This window comes from Panicum virgatum, chromosome 5K (assembly GCF_016808335.1).
Source record: "Panicum virgatum strain AP13 chromosome 5K, P.virgatum_v5, whole genome shotgun sequence".
NCBI classification, from domain to species: domain Eukaryota; kingdom Viridiplantae; phylum Streptophyta; class Magnoliopsida; order Poales; family Poaceae; genus Panicum; species Panicum virgatum.
The window spans coordinates 50,220,363-50,246,852 of record NC_053140.1 but is presented as its reverse complement, the minus strand read 5'-3'; the positions used below and the strand labels follow the sequence as shown (position 1 = coordinate 50,246,852).

Below are 26,490 nucleotides of genomic sequence, written 5' to 3'. Positions count from 1 at the left end.
CTCAGATCAGTCGTAGTACCGATGTTCCATGTACTAGGGCTCCTGCTGAGCACCTCTGTCATGCGTGCCAGTTAGGTTGTCATGTTAGACTTCTGTTTTCTTCTTCTTCTTCGCATGCTGCGCATGCTTTTGATCTTATTCACTGTGACCAGTGGACATCTCCTATACTCAGCATGTCTGGCTACAAAAATTATCTGATCATTGTTGATGATTTTTCTCATTACTCTTGGACTTTTCCTTTGCGCGTCAAGTCTGAGACCTTCCCCACCCTCCTCCACTTCTTTGCCTGAGTGTCCACTCAGTTCGGCCTCACCGTTAAGGGCCGTCCAGTGTGACAACGGGCGTGAGTTCGATAACTCCACCTCCCGTTCCTTCTTCCTATCTCGGGGTGTTCAGATGCGTATGTCTTGTCCGTATACCTCTCCTCAGAACGGCAACGCTGAGCGGATGATTCGCATGACGAACGACGTCGTGCGCACCCTTCTGATCCAGGCCTCTCTGCCCCCACGCTTCTGGGCTGAGAGCCTCCACACCGCCACCTACCAGCTCAACCGCCTTCCGTCCACTGCATCTCCTGCTCCCACTTCACACCACGCTCTCTTCAGTACCCCTCCTCGCTACGACCACCTTCGGGTCTTCGAGTGTGCGTGTTACCCTAACACCTCCGCCACCGCTTCTCACAAGCTGGCGCCCCGCTCGACTCGTGTGTTCCTCGGTTACTCCCCTGACCACAAGGGGTACCGATGCTTTGACCTCACCTCTCGTCGCGTCCTGATCTCCCGACACGTCGTTTTTGACGAGCCGGATTTCCCCTACTCCACCTCCTCCACTCCTCCTGACCCCGAGCTGGAGTCTCTGTTTCCGACTGACCCGGTGGAACCACCGTTACCTGTTTGTCCTTTCCCTACAGGTTTTCCCGGCGCACCGGCACCGCTTCCGGTGATCCCTGCTGCGTCGAGCGCGGCCCCGGTGCCCGCGGTCGCTCCACGCGCGGCCCCCGGACCTCCGGTCGTGCCGCGCGCGGACCCGGTGCCTTCCCCTGCACCTGCGCGGTACGCTCAGGCGGTGCAGGTGTACCGGCGTCGTCGCCGCCTCCTCCGGCTCCCTCTCAAGCCGAGCCGGAGGTGTATCACCCGCCAGTCATCCATCGGGATCCTCGGCATATCCATCTCATGGTGACTCGGCGGATGGCGTCTCATGCCGCGACTCTCTCCGCCACCGAGGGGGAGCCGCAGGTCTCTCCGGTACCCTCCTCTGTCCGCGACGCCTTGGCGGATCCTCACTGGCGTCGCGCGATGGAAGAGGAGTACGCGGCTCTTCTTGCCAACCAGACGTGGGACCTCGTGCCGTGTCCGTCTGGTTGCAATGTGGTGACTGGAAAGTGGATCTGGACGCATAAGCGTCGGGCTGATGGCACACTGAAGCGATACAAGGCTCGCTAGGTTCTCCGGGGGTTCACTCAGCGACCTGGTGTGGACTATGATGAGACCTTCAGTCCAGTCGTGAAGCCCGCTACGGTGCGCACGGTCCTCTCGCTTGCGCTCTCGCGCTCTTGACCTGTGTACCAGCTGGACGTGAAGAATACGTTTCTTCACGGTACTCTGTCAGAGACTGTCTACTACTCTCAGCCAGCGGGATTTGCGGACTCAAGTCGTCCGGATATGGTCTACCGGCTCAACAAGTCTCTATGGTCTGAAGCAGGCTCCTCAGGCTTGGTACTCTCGGTTCGCCACGTTCTTGCTGACATTGGGGTTCACCGAGGCCAAGTCTGACACGTCTCTCTTCATCTACCGCTGTGGGGATGAGACTGCCTATCTGCTGCTCTACGTCGATGACATTGTGCTCACAGCCTCCAGTCAGCGGTTGCTTCAGAGTGTCCTCTCCTCTCTGCAGCCGTAGTTTTCTATGAAGGATCTTGGTCAGCTCCACCACTTCTTGAGCGTCACTGTTGAGTCTCGTCCGTGGCACTGTGGACCTCGGCCTGGTTCTTTACCGCTCGTCCTCTGCTGAGCTGGTTGTCTACACCGACGCTAACTGGGCTGGCTGCCCGGACACTCGTCGCTCTACTTCCGGCTACACCGTCTTCCTGGGCGGCAACCTGGTCTCCTGATCGTCCAAGCGGCAGCCGGTTGTCTCCTGCTCCAGTGCTGAGGCGGAGTACCGGGCTGTCGCTAACTAACGGCGTGGCGGAGGCGTCCTGGCTACGACAGCTCTTGGCTTAGCTCCACAGCCCGCTCGCCAAGAGCATGCTCGTCTACTGCGACAACGTCAGCGCCGTGTATCTCTCCACCAACCCCGTCCAGCATCAGCGGACGAAGCATGTGGAGATTAACCTGCACTTCGTGCGCGACAGAGTCGCCATCGGCGATATTCGGGTACTCCATGTCCCGACTACCTCCCAGTTTGCTGACATCTTCACCAAGAGACTGCCCTCCTCGATCTTCTCAGAGTTTCGCTCCAGCCTCAACGTAGCCGGTGGCTAGTTGTGGCTGCGGGGGGTATTAGCCCTTTGTACTCTCTTCTTCGGGGGGGGGGGGTGTTGCCTTTCTTGTTGTCCAGTCTTGAACACCGTTGTGCCGGTAGTTCAGACTGGGGGGGGTGTTGGTGTATATTGAGCCCATGTGTATAGAGGCCCATATATAGGAATTATATATACCCACCCTTCTAGGATTGGAGGAATACATCCATTATTCCCTCCTACAGATTTGAGCTTCTAGACCTGGCTAACTTGTTTATCACCGTTGCATCTTTTAGGCCAAGGCCCATGTTAATTTATCGTACTTTTTTCTGTACAAATTGCACATACTGACATACATATCTTAAAGAGACAAACAATAGGGAAACTGCACCGAAATTGGCATGACACGGGTGGTATTCTCCCTAACAATAATAAGCAGATGTGTGTTCGAGAAAAAAAAAAACAATAATAAGCAGATACTTATGGTGAATAAAAAGCAAGCGGGCCTGCAGGGCAGACTAAGTAGCTCCTATCAGACAAGAAAAAAAAAGTATAGATTGACAATTCTAGAGAGAAATTGTTGGGGTGCAGGAGAGTACCTTTGGACAGTTTGCCCCAACAAATGTCTGCAAGCAATTTATGGCAGCAAGAGCGACCTCCTTGCTACCATTTAAGATGCTATTTTTTATGAAATCAAGTAAAAGTACCCAACCTGAACATATTTCAATACAATGAAACGTTACTTGACATTTAATAACAGATTACAGACATGTACGGAAGGCAGTGCAAGAAAAGTTTACCAGATGAAAATTTGCTCAATTGTTGGAGGAAAGGGAAAAAGGAGCGCAAAAGCCGCGCAATACCACCTAGTACAAGGACAATAGTTTCATCCCATTGCTTTTGTGCTGTATTTCGACTGCAAAAACAAAGAAGTCAATTAGAAGAAAGACGGAGGTAATCAGCTAACTTTTTCAATCATGGACTTCAAACCTCTTATCCTCGCAGCAGGTAATTCGCTGATTTAAGATTTGAAAAGGTGTGCAAGCTCAAAAAGAAATCAAGTGTTCAATGCTACTTCCTACCAGAGCAATTAATCCTACAGGGAATGCAAAAGCTAAAAGCTATTATCTAGGTGTATTCCTAATGAAGCTAACGATCATAAATTATTGAAGTTCTAGTGAAGCCCCCCAAAACGTAAGTCAATTAATGTTCCCCTACATCAATTTACAAAGTTCACAGCACTTGATCCTTTCTTTTCAGATAAGCACTAGTTTGTGGTTTCATATTCAGTTAATAGCCAACACCTATTGTTTATGATTCTCTGAAAAAAAAACCTGTGATGGATAAGCATATGAACAGCTTTGCCTGCCCGAGTTCCTAGCTCCTTTCCTTGCCACTCATCTCGAGATGAGGTAGATGCCTGAAAAAGAACATTTAGACTAATTATCATCAGAGGAGATTCATGGGAAGGGTTAAATGCGCTATTGTGACATTAACTTACCAAGTGGGAGACATGCTCTAACATTGGGAAAACATACAACCACAGACAATCCTCCCACATACTTTTAGAAAGCTTTTGCCCATGAGTGCTGAGAGTCTGAAAGAGAGTCCTAACAGCCGAGTTCCGAACCTTGAAATAGAAAGAAAAACATAATTGGCATAAGTTTATACAACAAAGCCATTGGCATCGAGAAAATTTGTGCCTGCCTAATACTCAATTGAATTTTTCTTCAAGAAAAAGTCAAACTATTTTCGTGATAGGAATAAGAAGTGTGTGTTGTATTTGTGATGCGCATACATAGGATGCCAAGGTTACCATGAATTTCTAGTACTACAGCACAACAGCCGGTAATATAGAGATCACCAATCATTCAGTGAGCTACTAAAAAATTTCTCGACGATATCAGGGGTGTTCATGCACAGAACAGGTGGTATGTCGAGAAGATGTACCTCAGGACGATCATCTGAACCCAATTTCTGGAGGACAGAAAAAACTGAAAAGAAAAGTTTACTATAATCAACAACTTGTTTCGGGGAAACTTGCTTGATGTTTATCTCTTTAACTGTTGCACCCGACTGAGCCTCTGCAAAGCAAAACGAGAGCTACGTATTAGCGATACACGAAATGAGGGTGGAAGAAGAATGTGTGGTGATCACACACCTTCATTCATGTGATTAGCTTGCTCAACAGACTTGCTGATTAATCCCTTCACAACAAAATCAGTAGCAGTCCACAAAAGGCCAACTGCTGTTAAACTTATGTTTATTTCAGTTTTCTGGGTACCATATGCTCCAGTTACCAAAATGCATCTGCATTTGTTGACACAAGAAAGTTTAAGAAAATTGCAACAAATTGTAAAAAAAAAAATACAACTCATTTCCAAGATGAAGATTAAACACTTGTGAACTGAATATAAATTCCTTTCAGAGCCCTACTGAGAAACCAAGCTGGATTTTTCTTCTTAACCTTGTTTTTGTTAACTAACCCTCTATTTCAAGCAGACAAGTGGAGTTTGTTTAACCAGCCAATTCAATCAGCCATGATTATTGACACAGAAAGCATAGAAAGCTTCTAGATAGATGCAGCAAGTGATGGCGATTGGAAAATGATCTTGAGATCACTGATCAGGACCTGATCTTGTGTCCAAATAACTATGGCATAGACAGGATGACTATACGTCTATTTGTCAGTGCAGTTTACCAATTTAAAGTACTCAATGTCATGATATCATCATATACTGTGTGTAGGAGTATACCAATCGAGGGTTTTTGTATCCGTAATTTGTACATCTGACAGCCTTAAGTACTTTTAGTGTCCATTTAGTTAACATAAGTAAACTATTCTAGGCCCTGTTTGTTTAAGCTTCTGTTGGCTTCTGCTTATCAGAAGCCAAAAGCTGGAACAAACAGCCTGATTCTTGAAGTGGATTTTGGAAGCCAAGAGCTGCATTTGTGTTAGAAACCAGAAGAGGTTTGGAGGAGCTTTGCTGGTTTCCGTGGGATGGATTTGTTAGGGGCATCACATGTAACATTTCATTCATGCAAAAGCCAATTAAAAAAAACATCTTCTCAGCTTTCCAAAAGCAGGCTTTTAAAAGCTGCAGGCCAAACAAACAAGCCCTAAGGTGTAGTATGAGAAATTTTCTGAATCATCATTCTTCAGGATTTATGTTGGTGATAATCGTTTATATATATATATAAGACCCATATTTTATGGTCTGCCTTCCAATGAGATTGTAAGGAAGCCAAGACTTAAAATACTTAGATTTAGTTATCCTTTTCAAATTGGAATTTACTTTCATGTTAACTAGTCTTACAAAACAAAATATGCCATCTATGAAAGCAAAGGAAAACCAGCATGTTATTTACTGTTGGTGTATATGTGAGCCCATGTACAGAGGTCCACCTAGAGGCCCATGTATAGGATCTATATATCCCACCCTTCTAAGGTTTGGAGGAATAGAAGCCATTATTCTCTCCTACATGGTATCATTAGCCTAGTCTCTCTCCTCCCCCTCCAGCCGCCACCGTTGCCGCCGCCGGCGCCATGGCCGGCTGGCCGCCGGCCCTCTCCTCCTTCCTTTCCCTCTCCTCCTTCCCTCCTCTCTCCCCTGCTTCTGGATCTGAGGCCGTCGGCCCCTGCTCTGCTTTGGGCGCCGCATCCATAGCTGGCGCGCCCCCTACCCATCCCTCCTCTGCTCCCGCGCCGCGCGCGTGCCCCGCGGCCGCCTTCGCTGCTGCTGCGGGCGGGCAGGGCCTAGGCGCTGCTGCCCCTGCTCTGGGCTCTGCTCTGGGCGCCGCCGCCATGGCTGGCGCGCCCCCTACCAATCCCTTCTCTGCTCCCGCGCCGCGCGCGTGCCCCGCGGCCGCCTTCGCTGCTGCTGCGGGCGGGCAGGGCCTGGGCGCTGCTGCTCCTGCTCTCGGCTCTGCTTTGGGCGCCGCCGCCATGGCTGGCGCGCCCCATACCCATCCCTCCTCTGCTGCCGCCGCCCCCGGCGCTCCTCCAGCCGTCCTGGGTGCCACTGTCGCCGGATCCACGGGGGCGTGGCCGTTGCCAGCCTCCTGTCCAACAGCGTGTGCAACTGGCTTGCTCCACCACTGGGCCGCATGCACTCCCCCTGGTGCTGCTCGCGAGTGCCGCGTCCCAGCAGAGCAGGCGCTTGCTGCTGTGCGTGGCTCGAGCAGAGTGCCTCCTGCTGCTGCTGTGCTGGCCGCCGCCGCTGTCCAGGGCGGGGGGGTCGCGGCCACGGGCGCAGGCGCGCCAGGCGCCGCCGCCCTCAGCGCCGCTGTCGCCGCAGCCCAGGGCGCGGGCGTGCCTGGTGCCGCCGTCGCGCCCGCCGCGCACGCCACCGCCTCCCTCGCCGTCGCGCCCAGGTACCCCGCGCGGGCCGCTGCCTACCTCGCCGCCGCGCGCGCTGCGCAGGCCGCCGTCCCCGGCGCGTGGCTGCCCCAGGGCGCCGCCGCCGCCGTCCCCTTCATCGAGCACGGCGCTTCGTCCTCACCCGACCCCCTCCTTGGTGCTCCTCTCACCGGCCAGACCGAGGGTGGGGGAGGCCAAGGGGGTCATCGGCGGAGGGGACGTGGTGGTGGTGCTCGGGGCACTCCGGACCCGACTCCGGCTCCCACTCCTGCTCCTGGCCCTGGAGGTACGCCCTGGCCATCCTTCAGCGCCCCATGGCCAGGGCGCATCCCGATGTGGCCGTTTCAGGGTCAAGGGGGCCCTCGTCCTCAGCCCCAGCCGGCGGCCATGCTCGCCGCTGCTGCTCCCCTGTTCGCGCCGTTCTGGACCCCGCCCGTTCCACCCAGCCAGCAACCGACCTGGCCTGGGGGGTGGGACCAGGCCGCACTGGCGCAGTCCCACAGCGCCATGGGGTTGACACCGCCGGTTAGCACCGAGTGGATCGCCGACTCGGGTGCCTCCTTCCACACCACCCCACATGCCGGTATCCTCTCTTCTGTCCGACCCCCACACCCCTCTTGTCCTTCTTCCATCATGGTTGGTGACGGGTCTTGCCTTTCTGTCACCGCCGTGGGTTCTGCTCCTGGCTTTTTTCGTCTTCCCAATGTCCTTGTTGCTCCTCAGATGGTTCATAACTTTCTTTCCATTCATCAGTTTACAGCTGACAATTCTTGTTCCATCGAGTTTGATTCTTCTGGCCTTACTGTAAAGGATTCGGCCTCCCGGCGTCCGCTTCTCCGGTGTGACAGCACGGGGCCCCTTTACACCCTTCGCCTTCCTTCTTCCGCTGCACCACTCTCGCCTTCTTCGCCCTGGCCGTCTTGGTCTGCCGCTTTTGCCGCGACGCCGTCTTCCACCACCTGGCACCGCCGTCTTGGTCACCCTGGCCGCGACGTTCTGGCTAAGCTCAGTCGTAGTACCGATGTTCCTGGTACTATGGCTCCTGCTGAGCCCCTCTGCCATGCGTGCCAGCTCGGTCGTCATGTTCGGCTCCCTTTTTCTTCTTCTTCGCATGCGACGCATGCCTTTGATCTTGTTCACTGTGACCTGTGGACCTCTCCTGTTCTCAGCCTCTCTGGCTACAAATACTATCTGGTGGTGGTTGATGACTTCTCACACTACTCTTGGACTTTTCCTTTGCGCGCTAAGTCTGAGACCTTCCCCACCCTCCACTTCTTTGCCTGGGTGTCCACTCAGTTCGGCCTCACCGTTAAGTCCGTCCAGTGTGACAACGGGCGGGAATTCGATAACAGTTCGGCCTCACCGTTAAGGCCGCCTCCGCCTCCGCCGACTCTCTCGAGTCGAGCCGGAGGTGTACCACCCGCCAGTCGTCTATCGGGATCCTCGGCATATCCATCCCATGGTGACTCGGCGGATGGCGTCTCAGACCGCGACTCTCTCCGCCACAGAGGGGGAGCCGGAGGTCTCTCCGGTACCCTCCTCTGTCCGCGACGCCCTGGCAGATCCTTACTGGCGTCGCACGATGGAAGAGGAGTACGCGGCTCTCCTTGCCAACCAGACGTGGGACCACGTGCCGCGTCCGTCTGGTTGCAATGTGGTGACTGACAAGTGGATCTGGACGCATAAGCGTTGGGCTGATGGCACACTGGAGCGTTACAAGGCTCGCTGGGTTCTTCGGGGGTTCACTCAGCGACCTGGTGTGGACTATGATGAGACCTTCAGCCCAGTGGTGAAGCCTGATACTGTGCGCACGGTCCTCTCGCTTGCGCTTTTGGCCTATGCACCAGCTGGACGTGAAGAATGCGTTTCTTCACGGCACTCTGTCAGAGACTGTCTACTGCTCTCAGCCAGCGGGATTTGTGGACTCGAGTCGTCCGGATATGGTCTGCCGACTCAACAAGTCTCTATGGTCTGAAGCAGACTCCTCGGGCTTGGTACTCTCGGTTCGCCACGTTCTTACTGACATTGGGATTCACCGAGACCAAGTCTGACACGTCTCTCTTCATCTACCGCCGTGGGGATGAGACTGCATATCTACTGCTCTATGTCGATGACATTGTGCTCACAGCCTCCAGTCAGCAGTTACTTCAGAGTGTCATTTCCTCTCTGCAGCAGGAGTTTGCTATGAAGGATCTGGGTCAGCTCCACCACTTCTTGGGCGTCACTGTTGAGCCTTGTCGTCTGGTCTTCTCCTTCACCAGCGGCAGTACGCACTCGATATTCTGGAGCGGACTGGGATGACTGATTGCAAGCCCTGCTCCACTCCTGTCGACACTCAGGCGAAGATGTCTGCTGATCTGGGTGATCCGGTGGCTGATCCTACTGCCTACCGGAGTCGGGCTGACGCTTTGCAGTACCTCACCTTCACCAGGCCGGACCTCGCCTACGCTGTTCAGCAAGTCTGTCTCCATATGCATGATCCCCGGGAGTCACACCTTGCTGCGCTGAAGCGTCTCCACCGCTACGTCCGTGGCAATGTGGACCTCGGCCTGGTGCTTCACTGCTCGTCCTCTACTGAGCTGGTGGTCTACACCGACGCTGACTGGGCTGGCTGCCCGAACACTCGTCGCTCTACTTCCGGCTACACCGTCTTCCTGGACGGCAACCTGGTCTCCTGGTCGTCCAAGCGGCAGCCGGTTGTCTCCTGCTCCAGTGCTGAGGCGGAGTACCGAGCTGTCGCTAACTAACGGCGTGGCGGAGGCGTCCTGACTACGACAGCTCTTGGCTTAGCTCCACAGCCCGCTCGCCAAGAGCACGCTCGTCTACTGCGACAACGTCAGCGCCGTGTATCTCTCCACCAACCCCGTCCAGCATCAGCGGACGAAGTATGTGGAGATCGACCTACACTTCGTGCGCGACAGAGTCGCCATCGGCGATGTTCGGGTACTCCATGTCCCGACTATCTGCCAGTTTGCTGACATCTTCACTAAGGGATTGCCCTCCTCGACCTTCTCGGAGTTTCGCTCCAGCCTCAATGTAGCCGGTGGCTAGTTGTGGTTGCTGGGGGGGGGGTATTTGCTCTTTGTACTCTCTTCTTGTCCAGTCTTGAACACCGCTGCGCCGGTAGTTCAGACTGCGGGAGGGTGTTGGTGTATATGTGAGCCCATGTATAGGATCTATATATCCCACCCTTCTAGGGTTTGGAGGAATACAAGCAATTATTCTCTCATACATTTACTAACTGTTGAATGGGTACTTTTACATGAAAAAAAAGTGCGGTAACTGGCAACATCAGTCACGCAAGGATGATAAGCTGCAAATCACCAAGTTAAATCGGCAAGAGCCATGGTGACGGACTACCACAGCATATTCAACAGTCTAAGTACTATGGATACTGTCGCTCCACCAAAGACTGCTTCAATGAAACCGATCCAACCTAAAATTGTTACTATCTGTGAAGTCATAGAATCTGAGGTACTAAACTACTAATACATGTATTTTTCCATGGTTCTGTTTTGTTTTGAAATAACCAGGAAAAAACTGGGGAAAAGGTCCTCTCATAGGCAACAAATATGTTGCTACTTTTAGCAAAGTCAGAATATTAGCAAGAGGAAACATTACTAAAAAAACAGTGGATCCGAGGGACTTACTCATCAAGGCATTGTACAGGTATAGTTGCCAGTCCTTCATTCATTATTACACGTATGCTCTGCAAATTATATGTTTGTGTTGAAGCATACTTGAAGGGCATGGTACAACTTAAATGCTAGTAACAAAGCATTAAGATGAAGAAATGAGCACTTGACATTTGTTATCCTTTTGTTTAACTAAAATGACAAGTATAAACAAAATCAGAGGAAAACATTAGTTTATCAGTACTTCTACAAAAATGCTTCTTTGGTCCTCCATTCTACAGGTGAGCAATGTAGTCCCATAATTACATTCGACTTCCCATAGTACAATGTAGGCAAAAATATAACAGGCCCGAGCAGCCATGCAAGAAGGGAACTTCCCACAGAGAAATCATATCATGCTAAACATAGCAAAGAGTAGTTTAGCAATTTTACCTGAAAGCCTAAGGAGATGAGATCTTTTTCTGATGCATCGGTAACCACCCTAGAAGAAAAGATGTATGTAAGCAACCAGTAAATGTCAAATAAAAACATATACCATGGAATGAATGAATAGCAGTGACACCTTAGCATATGAAGAATGCTGGGCCAGCTATATGACAACGTTTCTCCATGTCTCTGAAACAATACAGGTAAGAAGATATTGTCTGATGCCCGCAGTGAAAAGCGTATACAAAAAAATAAGTACCTCGAGAACATGCAAAAGAATCTTTAGTGCACCCATTTGAACATCAACATTCTTGTTGGAGGAATAGAGGATCATCAATGGGGATAAAACTGCATACTCAAATGATACAGTTTCACTTTCATTGACCATCTAGCAAGCACATGAGCAGAAATGTCAGACGAATCGCACAAGCAGAGCAAACAGCCGAGTAAAATTATAGAGCCCTTACTTGGCTTTCTTGAAACTGATGAGGTGCTGAACTGATGCCATGAAATTTTTCAGAACCCACTACTGAACAAATTGATTGATCCAATGAATCCAGTGCCATACTTCGTAATTGTGGGTTGGAGCAACTGGCAAGCTGCAAGTGTTGCCATCACCAAGGTCACCATGGTGTTACCATAAATGGAGAGAAAAGTAACACTGGATAATACTGCTACCTCAAGATGATGTGCAGCAATTTGATCCCATATTGGCTCAACTCCTGAATAGGAGAAATAACAAAAATAATCAGTAGCAGGACTACCAAAAATTGTGGTGCCAGTTAGCTTTATCGCCTAAATATGCTCCACATCAATTACACTACACAGATCAAGTTCACCAATGATCTGATCTTCCTTAATCTAATGATCAATCATTCACATGAAGTATGTCATCCGTAGTAAATTTCTATGTGGATATCTCATGCAACCACATGCTCCTCAATAAATTACTGATGCGACACCGAATGGACAAAATGAGATGTCTCACAAGCACAAATATTAGATGATACCAACTGCAAATTACATTCATCCTTTGAAATTCGAAAAGCAGAAATTCAACTGTTCAATTTAGCAAATGCATGTCCAGTAATAAAAATAACAAATAACCTCAAGTTGCCACTGTACAAAAGTACATCTTCGTAGTATTTATACCTGATCAAACTTCTAGTTCAGCATAAAAGATTATAATTGTTTCATGCATGTTATTTTATCTAAAAGAATGCTCCAAGTAAAGAAAGAACCCACTATGCAGATTGTTGACAAGTATCGATGCCGTGCGCTCCACTGAAAATGAAATGCTCAGTATCTGCTGGCCTGACAATTGAGAACTTCCAGATATGTGCTGACTTGACAATTGGTGCAGTGCAGACAGAAGTGACTTCACTGCAGCTATGTTCATCAAGGCTGAACTTTCAAACAGCTTCCTCCAACAAAGAAACAGAATGCAGTTTAGCATTACAATGTAGTTGAAACATGAAAAGCAGCAACTTTCGAACAAATCTCTCCAACAATGGAATAAAATGCACTTTAGCATACAAGCAATGAAGTTAAGAGATGAAAAACAGCAACAAAAAAAGCCTGAAAAGAAAAACTCTCCTGACCTGAGAATTTAAAGAAGAGAGAATATGGAAGTCACTGTACTGTCCAGACGTGTCTCTTGTAAGTCTTGAAACAGAAGCTGATACTTCCTGTGAGACGAAATGGTAGTCAACAAAATGATAGTACTAACATAAAGTAGAAACAGGAAACAATGTATCATTTCTGGTCATTATGTTAGCTGAAAAGAAGAGCCTCAACAAACATTATGAGTAAACTGGGGACAAAAGACTGTAACCTGAGTGGAAGCATGTGGAGAATGAATAGCTCTATCAAGTGCTGAAAGAGTCTCCAATACCTAAAATTCCAAGGATAAAGAGATCTAGCAATAATTCATGAAACTCGATTTTTTTAAAAAAATGGTACACAATTACTTACCAGAACCCAAGAAGGACCAAGGACGTTGTGTAATCGATGTGCAACATTAAAAAGTGTCCTTAGTGCCTGGGTTCAGAATGAAACAAGTCTAAATATGTGTCAAAAAAAAAAGGGATCATGAAATCATGATACAGCTGTAAGAAACATCGCGCTTGTTTCCTACTTGCCTGCACATTTTTCGGTGTGAGAATAATACTATCACGCTGATCCATTGAAGTTTCTGACTTCTTTGATCCAGGAGACTGCAACATGCTGGCATAGATATGAAAGGAAAATAAGAATGGTGTGAATAATTGCGGAAAGGTCATGAATAGCAGAATAGCAGATGCAGCACACAACATTAGGCACAGCTGAACCATTCAATATAAATAAAGTCATCATATGAAATATAAATGCACGAATCTCCAGATTTTAGACAAAAGACAAGGGTAAATGGAACATTAGCGAAGGCATAATCCAATCAGCAACCTTCAACATCTGTGTTTAATATTTTATACAGTAGCCATTTAAGCTGCGACTTTTGACATATCAATTATCACAATACTACGACCACAGAAGTAAACAAGGAAACAAAAAGCTGATCCTCTTTGAGTTCATTAGTGATGCCTGATATGACAGACAAGACTGCAAATATTCTTGTAGTTGTAGCAATCAAAAGAAAAAGGGACCTACAACATAGCATCCTACCAAAATAGAGTAAAGGAACACCTGTGTCCACAAATATTTGAAAATAAATGTCAAGCACGCCCTGAAAATCTCAGGTAAGTCTGTCAATACAATGTCTGAAAAAATAGAGTAATATTTTTTGAATCCTTAGTTTCAAATTTAAAACACAAAAGATAGAAAAGCCCATTTTTAGGACAGATGAACCCACAAATTTTAGCGCTATCACATGCTTAAGATAGAAATTTAATTGAACTAAATGTTTAAGAGGTCATAGACCCCAGAAATTATCCTTAGACAAATTATAAAGCTGGAATATACAAGACAATGAATATTGCAGGCAAATGATACAATGATAATCATCAAGTCTCATGTATTACAAAGAGCAATAGGAACTTAGAACAGAAGGGGGCTGCAGGAAACTGTATATTATTCTCAAAACAAGATATTTGGTCATAGCTGTTGGACTGAGGATAAAAGCCCCCACCCCTCCCACTATAACACCTGGGTTTTATGGTCGGGTTGGCTAGGTGGGGCGTTCTAACTTGGTACCAGAGCCGAGGTCCTGGGTTCGATCCCTCCCGGCCACGCATTTCCGCTGCGCGATTTCCCTGGCTGCGTTCGCTGAGACCGAAGTGCTGAGACCGGACAGGTGGCACAGCCCCGCGGCTCGCCCGGCTCGCACGCAGTAGGGGGAATGTTGGACTGAGGATAAAAGCCCCCACCCCTCCCACTATAACACCTGGGTTTTATGGTCGGGTTGGCTAGGTGGGGCGTTCTAACTATAGCCAGTATTCTAGGAAACAGGACACCAGTGGCATACCTTTTCTTCTCTCCTTCATTTGGATTATTGATTGTAAACTTGCAAAGTGATGCTAGAAAAGAGTTCAAGGGCTCTATAGCACGGAGAACTCCACAAGCCTGAAATGCACACCACAATCTGATTGTCAAAGCAGTTAATTTACTACTCCCTCCATTCCAGGATACAAGGCGCGCACATAATTCAAGAATCAAGCTTTAAAAACTTCGACCTACAATTAATCTTGTATAATAAAAACTTTGTCTTACAAAAATATACCATTGTATTCATATTTAAAAGTAGTTTCATATAACTATAATTTTGTTGCTACAAACATTATATTATAGAAGATATTAAGAATCAAATATTATTATTGAAGACTGTGCCAAGTTTGACCACGCCTTATATCCTGGGACGGAGGGAGTACAAAGGATGGGAAACGATACAATAGAAAAGCAACAGAAGGTCAGTAGCCTTTAAGCCATATCATGGGAGGGATACTGTTATTCTCTAAGTAGACTCAAGTGGGGAAATTTTCAAAAGGTTTTGATACATCAACAGATCATTATTATTACCTGAGTGAATGCCTGGTATCCTTTCAATATCTCTAATATTATAGCTTCCCCATGTGACCTGTTAATTAGATTACCCCTAACCATAAGAACAGGAAAATATCATATAATTTATAGGAAGATACATATAGATTGGGCTGACCTCATCAAAATAAGTGACAGAGAGTCAAGGATGGTTAACCACGTTGAATTGACCATAGCCATACAAAGAAGGGCCAAATGTCCACTACATTCCACACTATTTGATTCACATTTTGGTGATTCAAGCTAAAACAAACAAAAAAATAATTGCTTTAAATTCCCAGATTGATTATTTTTATTCATAAGAATAGTCTCTTCTTAGTTCTTACCTCACCAACGTCTAGAGCTTCATCAGTCAAAGTTGCAATAGTGAAAACTACACCTAAGAGGCCTTCAAGGGCGAGAGTGATGGTATGTGCTTCACTAGCAACCAAAACAGCAGCATTTGATGCATCGTTATCCATACTCCACTCAATCCCTGTGTATGATAATTGCCAATATCGGGAGTTAGTTAAAATCTGAGTAAACAAACAATAAGATTAGAGGAAGTAACTTATCACCAGACTTTGTTTGACTGTAGAGAGTACCTTTAGCTTTACTACTGAACATTCCAGCAACAGCAGCTAGAGTCTCTTCGCTTGAATCTGAAGCCTGTAAGAGAAGTATTTCTAGGTAAATGAACAGCAATGGCCAGTTCTCAAATAAATGAGTTCAAACAAACATGAGATTAATAAGGATGATATCCTTTTGAAGCAAGGGAACAAATACCACCTGAATAGTAGCAACCACCAAAGCAAGTGCTCTAACTATGTTCTCCACGACATTAGTATTCACTGGATTCCTGTATTATTACCAGAAGCAAAAAGATATCCACATAAGTGTTGGTGTATATGTGAGCCCATGTATAGAGGCCCATGTATAGGAACTATATATCCCACCCTTCTAGAGTTTGGAGCAATACAAGCCATTATTCTCTCCTATTCTCTATCTTACATGGTATCAGCCTAGCTCATGGCCGCCTCCATGGCCGGACAGCCGCCGGCCTTCTCCTCCTTCCCTGCCCTCCCCTCCTACCTTCCTCTTGTTGGCGCACCACGCGCCCCTGCTTCTGGTGCCCCTGGAGCCGCCGCGCTGGCCGCCCAGGCTAGCCCTTGCGCGGGCGCGGCTGCCGCCGCCGCCGCCGCGGGCCCCCTGCAGGCGCGGCAGCTGCGCCCCCTACAGCCCGCGGGACTGCAGTCCAGCAGCGCCGCCGCGCCCTTCCGCAGCAGCGCGCCCGCTTCCTCTACTTCGGGCGCCGGCGCCGCCGCCGCGTGGATCTCCTCTTGTGGACCCGCCCTGGCCGCGCCCCTGGCACCTGCCGTGCCCCTGCCGCCTTGGCCGCCCGCCGCTGCGCCCCTGGCGCCCTGGCCGCCGAGGCCGGGCGCCGCCGCGCCCCCTGGAGCGCCGCCCGTGACCGCGGCCCTGCCCAAGCCGCCTGCCACCGCGCCCCTGGCGCCCGAGCCGCCGAGGCCGGCCGCCGCCGCGCCCCCTGGAACGCCCAGGCCAAGTTCAGGAGGTGCTGCGGGACCTCGAGGCCAAGCTCGTCCAGGCCTGCGGGCGCACGCCGCGCACGACGCCGCCACGCCCGCCGCCACCCGCGTCCCCCCTGTCGCCGCCGGCCTCCTTCCTACAGGCGCACAGGCCCTGGGTGCGGCCTCCTGCGCCGCCGCCGCGCACCTGCAGCCGCGCCTCCCTTGCCTGGGCGCGTCGCCGCTGCGGGGCAGCCTACTCCCCTCCTACGGGCTGGGCATGCCCCCCGCGGATGCGCCGCACGCTGCCACATGGGCCACTGCCGTCACCGCCACGCGCGTTGCGGGCGCGCCGGCACAGGTCGTCCCCGCCGCAGCCCCGCCGGCTCTGGGCGCGCCGGCCATGGGCACTTCTCCCCTCGCGGCCGCGGCTCTCCCCGGGCCGAGCGGGGGTGGTGGCGGCCGCGGTGGTCGCCGTCGGCGGAGGGGGCGTGGTCGTCGGACTGCACCTACATCTCCCCTTGCTCCTGCCGGTGTGCCCTGGCCATCCTACCGCGACCCATGGTCAGGGCACCTCCCGATGTGGCCGGCCGGTTCCGGCCCCAGGGGGTCCTCGTCCTCCGGCCCAGCCAGCGGCCATGTTCGCTGGCACCGCTCCTACGTTCCCACAGCCCTGGATTCCACCGGCACAGACCTTCAGTACCATGGGGTTGACACCGCCAGTCAACCCCGACTGGATTGCCGACTCGGACGCCTCGTTCCACACCACACCTCATGCTGGCATCCTTTCTTCCGTCCGACCCCCCCATCCCTCTTGTCCTTCCTCTATCATGGTCGGCAATGGCTCTGGTCTTCCGGTCACCTCTGTGGGTACCGCTTCCGGTCCTTTCCGTCTCCCTAATGTGCTTGTTGCTCCCAACATTGTTCACAATCTTCTTTCCATTCGCTAATTCACCACTGACAATTCCTGTTCTGTCGATTTTGACCCCTCTGGGCTTACTGTGAAGGATTTGGCTTCCCACCGTCCTCTTCTCCGATGTGACAGCACGGGACCCCTTTACACCCTCCGTTTTCCTACTTCCGCTGCTCCACCTCCAGCTCCTTCGTCTCCTTTGTCCGCTGCTTTCGCCACGACTCCTTCCACCACCTGGCACCGCCGGCTTGGTCACCCCGGCCGCGACGCTTTGGCTCAGCTTAGTCGTAGTGCACACATTCCTTGCACTAGGGCTCCTGCTGAGCATCTTTGCCACGCGTGCCAGTTGGGTCGCCATGTTCGCCTTCCTTTTTCCACTTCTTCTTCGCATGCGATGCATGCCTTTGATCTTGTTCACTGTGACCTGTGGACTTCTCCTGTTCTTAGCCTTTCGGGCTATACATACTATCTGGTGGTGGTCGATGATCTCTCACACTACTCTTGGACTTTTCCTTTACGCGCCAAGTCTGAGACCTTCCCCACCCTCCTCCACTTCTTTGCCTGGGTGCCCACTCAGTTCGGCCTCACCATTAAGGCCGTCCAGTGTGACAACGGGCGTGAGTTCGATAACTCCACCTCCCATTCCTTCTTCCTCTCTCGGGGTGTTTAGCTGCGTATGTCTTGTCCGTATAACTCTCCTCAGAACGGCAAGGCTGAGCGGATGATTCGCACGACCAACGACGTCGTGCGCACCCTTCTGATCCAGGCCTCTCTGCCCCCACGCTTCTGAGCTGAGAGCCTCCACACCGCCACCTACTTGCTCAACCGTCTTCCGTCCACTGCTTCTCCTTCTCCCACTCCACACCACGCTCTTTTCGGTACCCCTCCTCACTACGACCACCTTCGGGTCTTCGGGTGTGCGTGTTACCCTAACACCTCCGCCACCGCTTCTCACAAGCTGGCGCCCCGCTCGACTCGGTGTGTGTTCTTTGGGTACTCCCCTGACCACAAGGGGTACCGATGCTTTGACCTCACCTCTCGCCGCGTCCTGATCTCCCGACACGTCGTCTTTGACGAGTTGGATTTCCCCTACTCTACCTCCTCCACACCTTCTCCTGACCCCGAGCTGGAGTCCCTTTTTCCGACTGACCCGGTGGTTCCGCCACCGTTACCTCTCTATCCTTTCTCTGCAGGTTTTCCCGGCACAACGACACCGCTTCCGGTGATCCCTGCTGCGCCAAGCGCGGCCCCGGTGCCCGCGGTCGCGCCACGCGCGGTCCTCGGACCCCCGGTCGTGCCGCGCGCGGACCCGGTGTCTCCTGCTGCGCCACGTGCGGCCCCGGTGCCTTCCCTGCACCTGCGCGGTACGCTCAGCCGGTGCAGGTGTACCGGCGTCGTTCGGCGCCGGCACCAGCGCCGCCTCCAGCTCCGGAGGCTCCTGCGGCGCCTACACCGAAGCCGTCGCTGCTGCCTCCTACACCGGAGCCGTCGCCGCCGCCCCCGCCGACTCGCTCTCGAGTCGAGCCGGCGATGTACCACCCGCAGGTCATCCATCGGGATCCTCGACATATCCATCCCATGGTGACTCGGCGGATGGCGCCTCAGGCCGCGACTCTCTCCGCCACCGAGGGCGAGCCGCGGGTCTCTCCGGTACCCTCCTCTGTCCGCGATGCCCTGACAGATCCTCACTGGCGTCGCGCGATGGAAGAGGAGTACGTGGTTGTCCTTTCCAACCAGACGTGGGACCTCGTGCCGCGTCCGTCTGGTTGCAATGTGGTCGTCGGCAAGTGGATCTGGACGCATAAGCGTCGGGCTGATGGCACACTGGAGCGCTACAAGGCTCGTTGGGTTCTCCGGGGGTTCACCCGGCAGCCTGGTGTGGACTACGATGAGACCTTCAGTCCAGTGGTGAAGCCTGCTACTGTGCGCACGGTCCTCTCGCTCGCACTCTCTCGCTTCTGGCCTGTGCACCAGCTGGATGTGAAGAATGCCTTTCTTCACGGCACTCTGTCAGAGACAGTGTACTTCTCTCAGCCAACGGGATTTGTGGACTCGAGTCGTCCGGATATGGTCTGCCGGCTCAACAAGTCCCTCTATGGTCTGAAGCAGGCTCCTCGAGCTTGGTATTCTCGGTTCGCCACGTTCTTGCTGACTTTGGGATTCAGCGAGGCCAAAGCTGACACTTCTCTGTTCATCTACCGCCGTGAGGATGAGACTGCCTACCTGCTGCTCTATGTTGATGATATTGTGCTCACCGCCTCCAGTCAGCAGTTGCTTGAGCGCGTCATCTCTCTGCAGCAGGAGTTTGCTATGAAGGATATTGGTCAGCTCCACCACTTCTTGGGCGTTACTGTTGAGACTCGCCCGTCTAGCATGTTCCTTCACCAGCGGCAGTATGCACTCGACATTCTGGAGCGGGCTGGGATGACTGATTGCAAGCCATGCTCCACTCCTGTCGATACTCAGGCGAAGCTGTCTACTGATCTGGGTGATCCCGTGGCTGATTCTACTGCCTACCGGAGCCTTGCCGGTGCCTTGCAGTACCTGACCTTCCACCGGCCGGATCTCACATATGTCGTTCAGCAGGTCTGTCTTCACATGCATGATCTCCGGGAGTCTCACCTTGCTGCACTGAAGCGTCTTCTCCGCTACGTCCGTGGCACCGTTGGCTTCGGCTTGGTTCTTCACCGCTCTCCCACCTCTGAGCTGGTGGTCTACACCGACGCTGACTGGACTGGCTGCCCGGACACTCGCCGCTCCACTTCTGGCTACGCCGTCTTTCTGGGCGGCAACCTTGTCTCCTGGTCATCCAAGCGGCAGCCGGTTGTCTCCCGCTCCAGTGCTGAGGCGAAGTACCGGGCTGTCGCTAACGGCGTGGCAGAGGCGTCCTGGCTCCGACAGCTCTTGGCGGAGCTCCACAGCCCGCTCGCCAAGAGCACGCTCGTCTACTGCGACAACGTCAGCGCCGTGTACCTCTCCACCAACCCTGTTCAGCATCAGCGGACGAAGCACGTGGAGATCGACCTGCACTTCGTGCGCGACAGGGTCGCCGTCGGCGATGTTCGGGTACTCCATGTCCCGACCACCTCCCAGTTTGCCGACATCTTCACCAAGGGACTGACTTCTTCGACCTTCTCAGAGTTTCGCTCCAGTCTCAACGTACCAGGTGTCTAGTTGTGGCTGCGGGGGGTATTTGCCTTTTGTACTTTCTTCTTGTCCAGTCTTGAACACCGCTGCGACGGTAGTTCAGACTGCGAGGGTGTGTTGGCTTTCTTGTTGTCTAGTCTTGAACAGCGTTGCGCCGGTAGTTCAGACTGCGGGGGGGGGGGGGGGGGGGGGGGTTGGTGTATATGTGAGCCCATGTATAGAGGCCCATGTATAGGAACTATATATCCCACCCTTTTAGGGTTTGGAGGAATACAAGTCATTATTCTCTCCTATTATTATTCTCTCCTATTCTCTATCTTACAATAAGTTCTCCCAAAAAATATACAAGCGTAATGTTATGCCCAGAGACATAATGCATCAATGCAATAGCATACTGACATGTATAATTAATGAGCTCCGAGAAGAAATTTCTGGCCAAGCAACAATGCAAAATATAAAACATAACATGGAGCTTTTTCATCAAAACCCTCAACAAATAACTCTTCAGATGAGTGAAAAGCATACAACTATTGCTATCAAATATATAAATCTTCAAAGCCTGCGACAAAGATTATGTGCATCCAATCACTAGGGCAAAAAACTTGAACAGATATCTACACTATATCTCTGACACTTATTCCTTTTTTCTCGAACACGCAGGAGATCTGTGCATCTTTGTATTAAGAGAAAAGAGAGAGAGAGAAACCAAACCCATTACACAAGTAACCACATTGCCGCATTACATAGATTTCCAAGAACACATAAGATAGAAAACGTTTATACACACATAATAAGAAATGGCTAACATTTATAACACTGATTCCTAACAGATACAAAACCTTCTTTATGCATACGCCACCTTCCATAAAGATCGAAAAGTAAACATTTATAATATAAGAAATGGCTTTCCATGTTGCCCACTGATTATGCTTTATCTTAGTGTTATCTTCAACGGGATTGCTTCCATCTATCAATTCTAACCCAAAAGAAAAGAAAATGTCTTTATGGCTCCAGCGCCGCTCTAATGTGTGGATCACCAGAAAGAAAGAAAGAAAGAAAGTAAATTTAATTTCTATACTGTAAGACAGGCATGATTAGCGAGCCTCTGGAGAAAAATTGTATACAAATCCATCAACCAGAAGAAGGAATGAACATATCAAGAGACATTCAAGAATATCACTATGGATATAATACGTACATGTCAAACGTCTGGAATAGCAAGCGCAGAGTGCAGGCTTCTACACAAAAACCCTGACAAACAAATAACAAAAGATATTAGTCATCAACAAGCATGAATTACTATTGTAGCCAAGGAAACTTACCCTTAAAATTTCAAGAACAAGTATCTGATGCCATAATGGTAAGTCCTGACGAGTAACTTTTACAAGCATATTAAGAAACACCTGTGAAGAGAGCAGATTAGAGCATAGGTAGGCAAACAAAACAGGATGAATTAAAAGTACCATGAGCAGTCGTGTAATAATAGACTACTTATTTCATATCCCAAATTAGTTGGTTCAAAGTATTATGGGTAGACTAGCTAGCAATTTCAACCTAAAAGTAGAATAAAATGTGATATCATAGTCAATCATATTAGTGGAAAGAGGCATACTTTGGATGATAGGAACTAAAGCTGATTATTGACATGATACAAAGTCATGTCTAAATTGAATGATTCAGGATATCTTTTGAAAATTTTGCTGACTTATGGTGCTTAATCTACCCCCATGTGGATATATAGTATAACGGACAAGATTGTTTGTTCTCATTCTGCTACTTTAAGATTGTCTATGATGCATTCCAAATTGAACCTATATCTGCCAGTCCAATGGTTAATTTAGTCTTAAGCTAAAATACAATCATTAATTGCCATCCTTCTACCTATACGGCAGTTGAAGCACCTAAAGGCTGTCACGGAACTGCTTCCCTTATGCTAGGAGGGAGTAGAACTGATAGTCAGCTAAAGCTTATGGTTAAATTCTAAATTTAAATAATGAGTACCAGGACTGGGATGCATATGTGAATGGGCAAAACAATACCTCACTTTCAGTAACAAGTGAAGAGCTGTAGAGCCTGATGACATGAGAAACCAGACGTAGGACTAAACGACGGAAAGAAGGCTCCCCTGCTTCCCCCTCGAGCTGAAGAAATACAAAAACAAATCAGATCAGACAAAGAAGAAGCTAATGGACAGTGTTCTATTGTTGTCTTGCGAAATCTATTAGAGAAACTTTAGTTATTCCAGTACAAATTTTCAATTAAGTCACATAAAAGGTGTTTTCAACTATTTTTCACATAGAAAATTAGATGTTTAGGTGCCTTAGAAAAGCCTTTGCAATGCCAAATAGAGATTAGAAACAAAAATTGACATATGGAAAACTAGTAAGGTAAGGTAGCAAAGAAGCCAAGACATTAGAAGGGCCAACTACTTGGACTTCTTAATTTAATGTCAAACCTCTGAACCACCTGATTTGGCCAAAATGACAAAGTAGTTTAAGGGCATGAGCTACTAAGAATCTATGACCAAAAGACTACAGCCCTAATTCACTACTTTCCATGCATCAAGAGTTCCAAAATCAGAGAACAGAATACATGGAAACCTAAAATTTCAAAATCAAGTATCAAGAAACAAATTTACTCTGTGAGTTGTGAAGACAAGCATGACAATGTTGCAAATGATACCACAGTGGGGGTTTCCCCTGCTGTTTCTTTTCAAAAAAAAAAAACAATGTTGCAAATGTGAATGTATACTGATACCACAATTTAGATAACGCGTCTGTATATGAAGCTTGTGACAGTGGTGGTGCCATCAAAATTTAAAATGGCAAATTATACATATCACTAAAGTCAAACTCCTTATTTAAATGAACTTACCTCCACATTAGTGCGGAGTGAAGTCATGAGAAGTGAGCAAATTTGATGACGCAAGACCTAGCAGATTATTAAGAGGTTCCAGAGTTATCAATCAATGTTTTTTTTAAAAAAAATGATAAAGGTTGTACGGGAACACTGACCTGCTGGTAAGATAATAATACCCGGAATATAGCAACATATGTGGATAGCACAAACCTGGAACAAAACATGTCCAGATGAGGCTTAGATTGTTCTATATGCATCTTCTTCACTGTGGCATCATGTCATTATATGAAAAGAAGTGATTGATAAAATTCCTGCAAATGAAATCATAACAGAAGTTTCATTGTGGCACTTTGAGAGCTTACTCAAGTATGTCAAGGGCAAATGTCCTATGCAGCGAACGAACACGAAGCCATGTAGCCTAGAGGAAAAAATGTCAGGAGTCACCCACATGGTTATGTTAAGAGAATAAAAGAACAAAACACTTCGTATGTCCTTATTTCCAGGAGAATAGAAGGTGCTATCAGAAATCGTTCGCACATACAGATCCACCTGCAGCGAGAGCTGTCAGGTCTTCAAGCAGACGAAGTCCAAGCTTCCCCACATCACTCAGATTCTCCCTCATAGTAGGCTCTCCTGAGTTGCTTGCTAGTGAGCTGTCATGTAAAGCAATCTGAATCAATAAAGCAAAAAGGGATAAATGCAAAAGAAACACACAGGAAGACAACATTAACATTCCTGTAGTACCTCTCATGTATTTGGTATTAAATGCCTTTTTAATCTAACTAGAATGAGGAAGCCATAAGAATGCAAGTAAAATGCGGACCTGTAAGCCCATGACAGAACTACATAAACAAAGCAAAATTCAAGCATGGAGCCATAAGAATGCAACTTTTTATAGTAAGTAAAAAATGTGAAATGGTTAAAATGTATGTGTTTTGTATTTTGGGCTAAAAGTTTGCCTGAATTTTCATATTGTCAACTAGCAGTTAAGAGTTGCCTTAAAGCACAATCAATAAAGAAAAAGACAGAGTCTTACAGTGTGCGACTGAAGCTATGAGTGACGTTATCAGCAACAGAGGTAGCACGGGAACTGAGTCTCGCTGAAGAAGCTTTACCGGAGGGAAGTGATTCAGCACGAATAACATTATCAAAGACCAATGCCACTGCTTGTCTAAATGTAGCTGCTGCCGTACTAAATGAACATTATGTGACTTAGGATATCACCATAAGGGACTTGGAATCAGTGAGACAACAGTATGGCAATGAGCTTACTTGCGGACACTGTCAGAAGATCGACTGCTTTCAAGGAGGTAAAGGCATATTCCAAGAGCTTGAGACATGCTCTCCTGAAAGAAACACAAACGGTCGCCTGATAAGATGAGCCTACTGATGGTAACAGCACTATGATCCTGAGAAGGCATTCATGGCATGACACAACTGTTATTCACGCTGGTGTTTTAGGACAAGTTGAATATTTCAAAATGAAATTAATCATCTGTCCTAAATGTCATATATTTAAGAGGGAGAGTGTACTTTTCTAACAATATTCATTCTGGAGCCAACTGAAACATATTGGACCATAATGCACACTATTTTTAAATATTAAAATATCGCGACTCAAATTCCAACAACCCGCACCCAGAAAATGCTAAAGAAAAGAGAAGAAAAATAACTTTCTTTTGAGAAAAAAGTAGCAGTGCACATAATCAACATGAGAAAGACAACAAAAGTCAGCACTGGTAACAAGAGGTGATGACTCGTTGGCTCATTACTGCTGTCTTATGTTTACTATTTTGATATATAGAAGCTTTCGCATGTTCTACCGTTAGCTGAACATATGACACGCAAGGAGCCTTTCACAAAAATAAATAAATTATAACCACTGATAGTAGATACCTCACTTTCAGGATGTAGATGAGATTGAAAAAGAATCAACATCGTTTGCAACGTCTTTAGTTGAACAATCTCATCTGTCATCTCTGCGTGCTGAAATGAAACAAACACCAGAGTTCAGCAACAATGAGTTCCAGGTTGCAGCTAACTACAGATTATTATGGAAATCAAATTTATCAAAGACACGCACAGAAGAAAACGACACTAAATGTTCTAATACAAAAATAAACAGCTACAGCACACTTCTACTTTGATAGATGTAGATTTGGAATTATTGTGTCCGTAAAACACATTCTCAAACTCATATCAGAAAACAATAAAAAAAAGATAAAAACTTGGCCATCCTAGGAGGAATTTAGGTGCCATTGTGAATTAGAAGAAAATTGGCACCGAAATTCAAGTGAAAGGGACTCAAACCTGGGCTGTGGGGTGTATAACCACACCTCCCAGCTCTCACCAACTGTGCTAGGTTCAGTTCCTTAATGGCATGACAGTCAAAAGATAACACAAATTGGTTTTATTTGTAAATTTATTAAAACGGAATGAGTGGGATGTATATGGATCAAAAGGTAAGTAAGAAGGCAAGAACTCACATCTTTCAAAGTCGCTAGTATCTCCTTCAATGCAGATGATGCAGCAGCATCGTGTGATATAAGCTTTTGCAAACAGGATAGTCCTATTACACTCAACTTCACTGATTTAACACTGCATGCCATCAGAAACATCCGCAGTATATCTTCATTCTGAGCTATTTCACTTGGGCCAGATAGAGATCGAAGCTTCAAGACAAAAAAAAATGAAAATAGACGTCTTGTCAGAGAGCAAGCACCACTGTATACAATAACTTTAGAATGTATAGAAGGTCAAAAACAACAAGTCTCAGAATTAACATGTTCAAATAAAAAATGCTCATGTCCAGGAAATAGATGAAAAGTGTGCTCTTCAACTAATCAGTACGTATCATTTAGCCACGAGTTTATTTGGACTACGAGGGAGGGAGGTATTCATCATACTATAAAGAATAATGAGTTCCAAGCATCTGAATCAAAGCAACCCAAGCCTCAAACTCCACCCAAAAGGCCAAAGTCGTTCATCATTGTAGACATTCTACACAAACCTAGTGGGCAGACTTGTCTAAGTAATCATTAAGCTTACTTAACCACGAAGCACAAATTGTAGCTAGAAATTTAAAATCTCACTCAGAGGTTCCAACAGTTTAAGTAAATTTGGGGGCAATCCTACTCCCATATCACTAATTCACA

General features: G+C 48.4%; 1 protein-coding gene across 8 annotated transcripts in view; it reads right to left on the bottom strand.

Moving 5' to 3' along the window:
- Nucleotides 1–26,010, bottom strand: part of LOC120708212 (protein MON2 homolog) — a 34,067-nt gene extending 8,057 nt beyond the window's left edge. Inside the window, exons 1-34 of one of the 8 annotated variants that reach the window (XR_005689274.1) lie at nt 25,822–26,009; nt 25,232–25,321; nt 24,608–24,681; nt 24,372–24,527; nt 23,877–23,988; nt 23,698–23,753; nt 23,491–23,545; nt 23,351–23,407; nt 22,516–22,617; nt 21,799–21,879; nt 21,675–21,727; nt 15,680–15,749; nt 15,496–15,559; nt 15,238–15,386; nt 15,030–15,154; nt 14,891–14,948; nt 14,340–14,437; nt 13,021–13,105; nt 12,854–12,919; nt 12,714–12,773; nt 12,481–12,567; nt 12,125–12,299; nt 11,558–11,601; nt 11,347–11,478; nt 11,139–11,267; nt 11,016–11,068; nt 10,886–10,934; nt 10,469–10,527; nt 4,620–4,768; nt 4,409–4,542; nt 3,960–4,088; nt 3,793–3,878; nt 3,259–3,374; nt 3,058–3,170 (exon numbers count right to left, since the gene is read on the bottom strand). Coding sequence is in view for 6 of the 8 variants with exons in the window: in XM_039993339.1 (XP_039849273.1) it covers nt 3,058–3,170; nt 3,259–3,374; nt 3,793–3,878; nt 3,960–4,088; nt 4,409–4,542; nt 4,620–4,768; nt 10,469–10,527; nt 10,886–10,934; nt 11,016–11,068; nt 11,139–11,267; nt 11,347–11,478; nt 11,558–11,601; nt 12,125–12,299; nt 12,481–12,567; nt 12,714–12,773; nt 12,854–12,919; nt 13,021–13,105; nt 14,340–14,437; nt 14,891–14,948; nt 15,030–15,154; nt 15,238–15,386; nt 15,496–15,559; nt 15,680–15,749; nt 21,675–21,727; nt 21,799–21,879; nt 22,516–22,617; nt 23,351–23,407; nt 23,491–23,545; nt 23,698–23,753; nt 23,877–23,957 (2,715 nt within the window). In the remaining 2 variants the exon portion in view is untranslated. Of the gene's footprint in view, nt 1–3,057; nt 3,171–3,258; nt 3,375–3,792; nt 3,879–3,959; nt 4,089–4,408; nt 4,543–4,619; nt 4,769–10,468; nt 10,528–10,885; nt 10,935–11,015; nt 11,069–11,138; nt 11,268–11,346; nt 11,479–11,557; nt 11,602–12,124; nt 12,300–12,480; nt 12,568–12,713; nt 12,774–12,853; nt 12,920–13,020; nt 13,106–14,339; nt 14,438–14,890; nt 14,949–15,029; nt 15,155–15,237; nt 15,387–15,495; nt 15,560–15,679; nt 15,750–21,674; nt 21,728–21,798; nt 21,880–22,515; nt 22,618–23,350; nt 23,408–23,490; nt 23,601–23,697; nt 23,754–23,872; nt 24,006–24,371; nt 24,528–24,607; nt 24,682–25,231; nt 25,322–25,821 lie in introns of those variants that run through there. The other 7 variants (XR_005689273.1, XM_039993342.1, XM_039993339.1 and 4 more) reach the window with 7 other exon arrangements.
- Nucleotides 26,011–26,490: the final 480 nt, after the last annotated feature.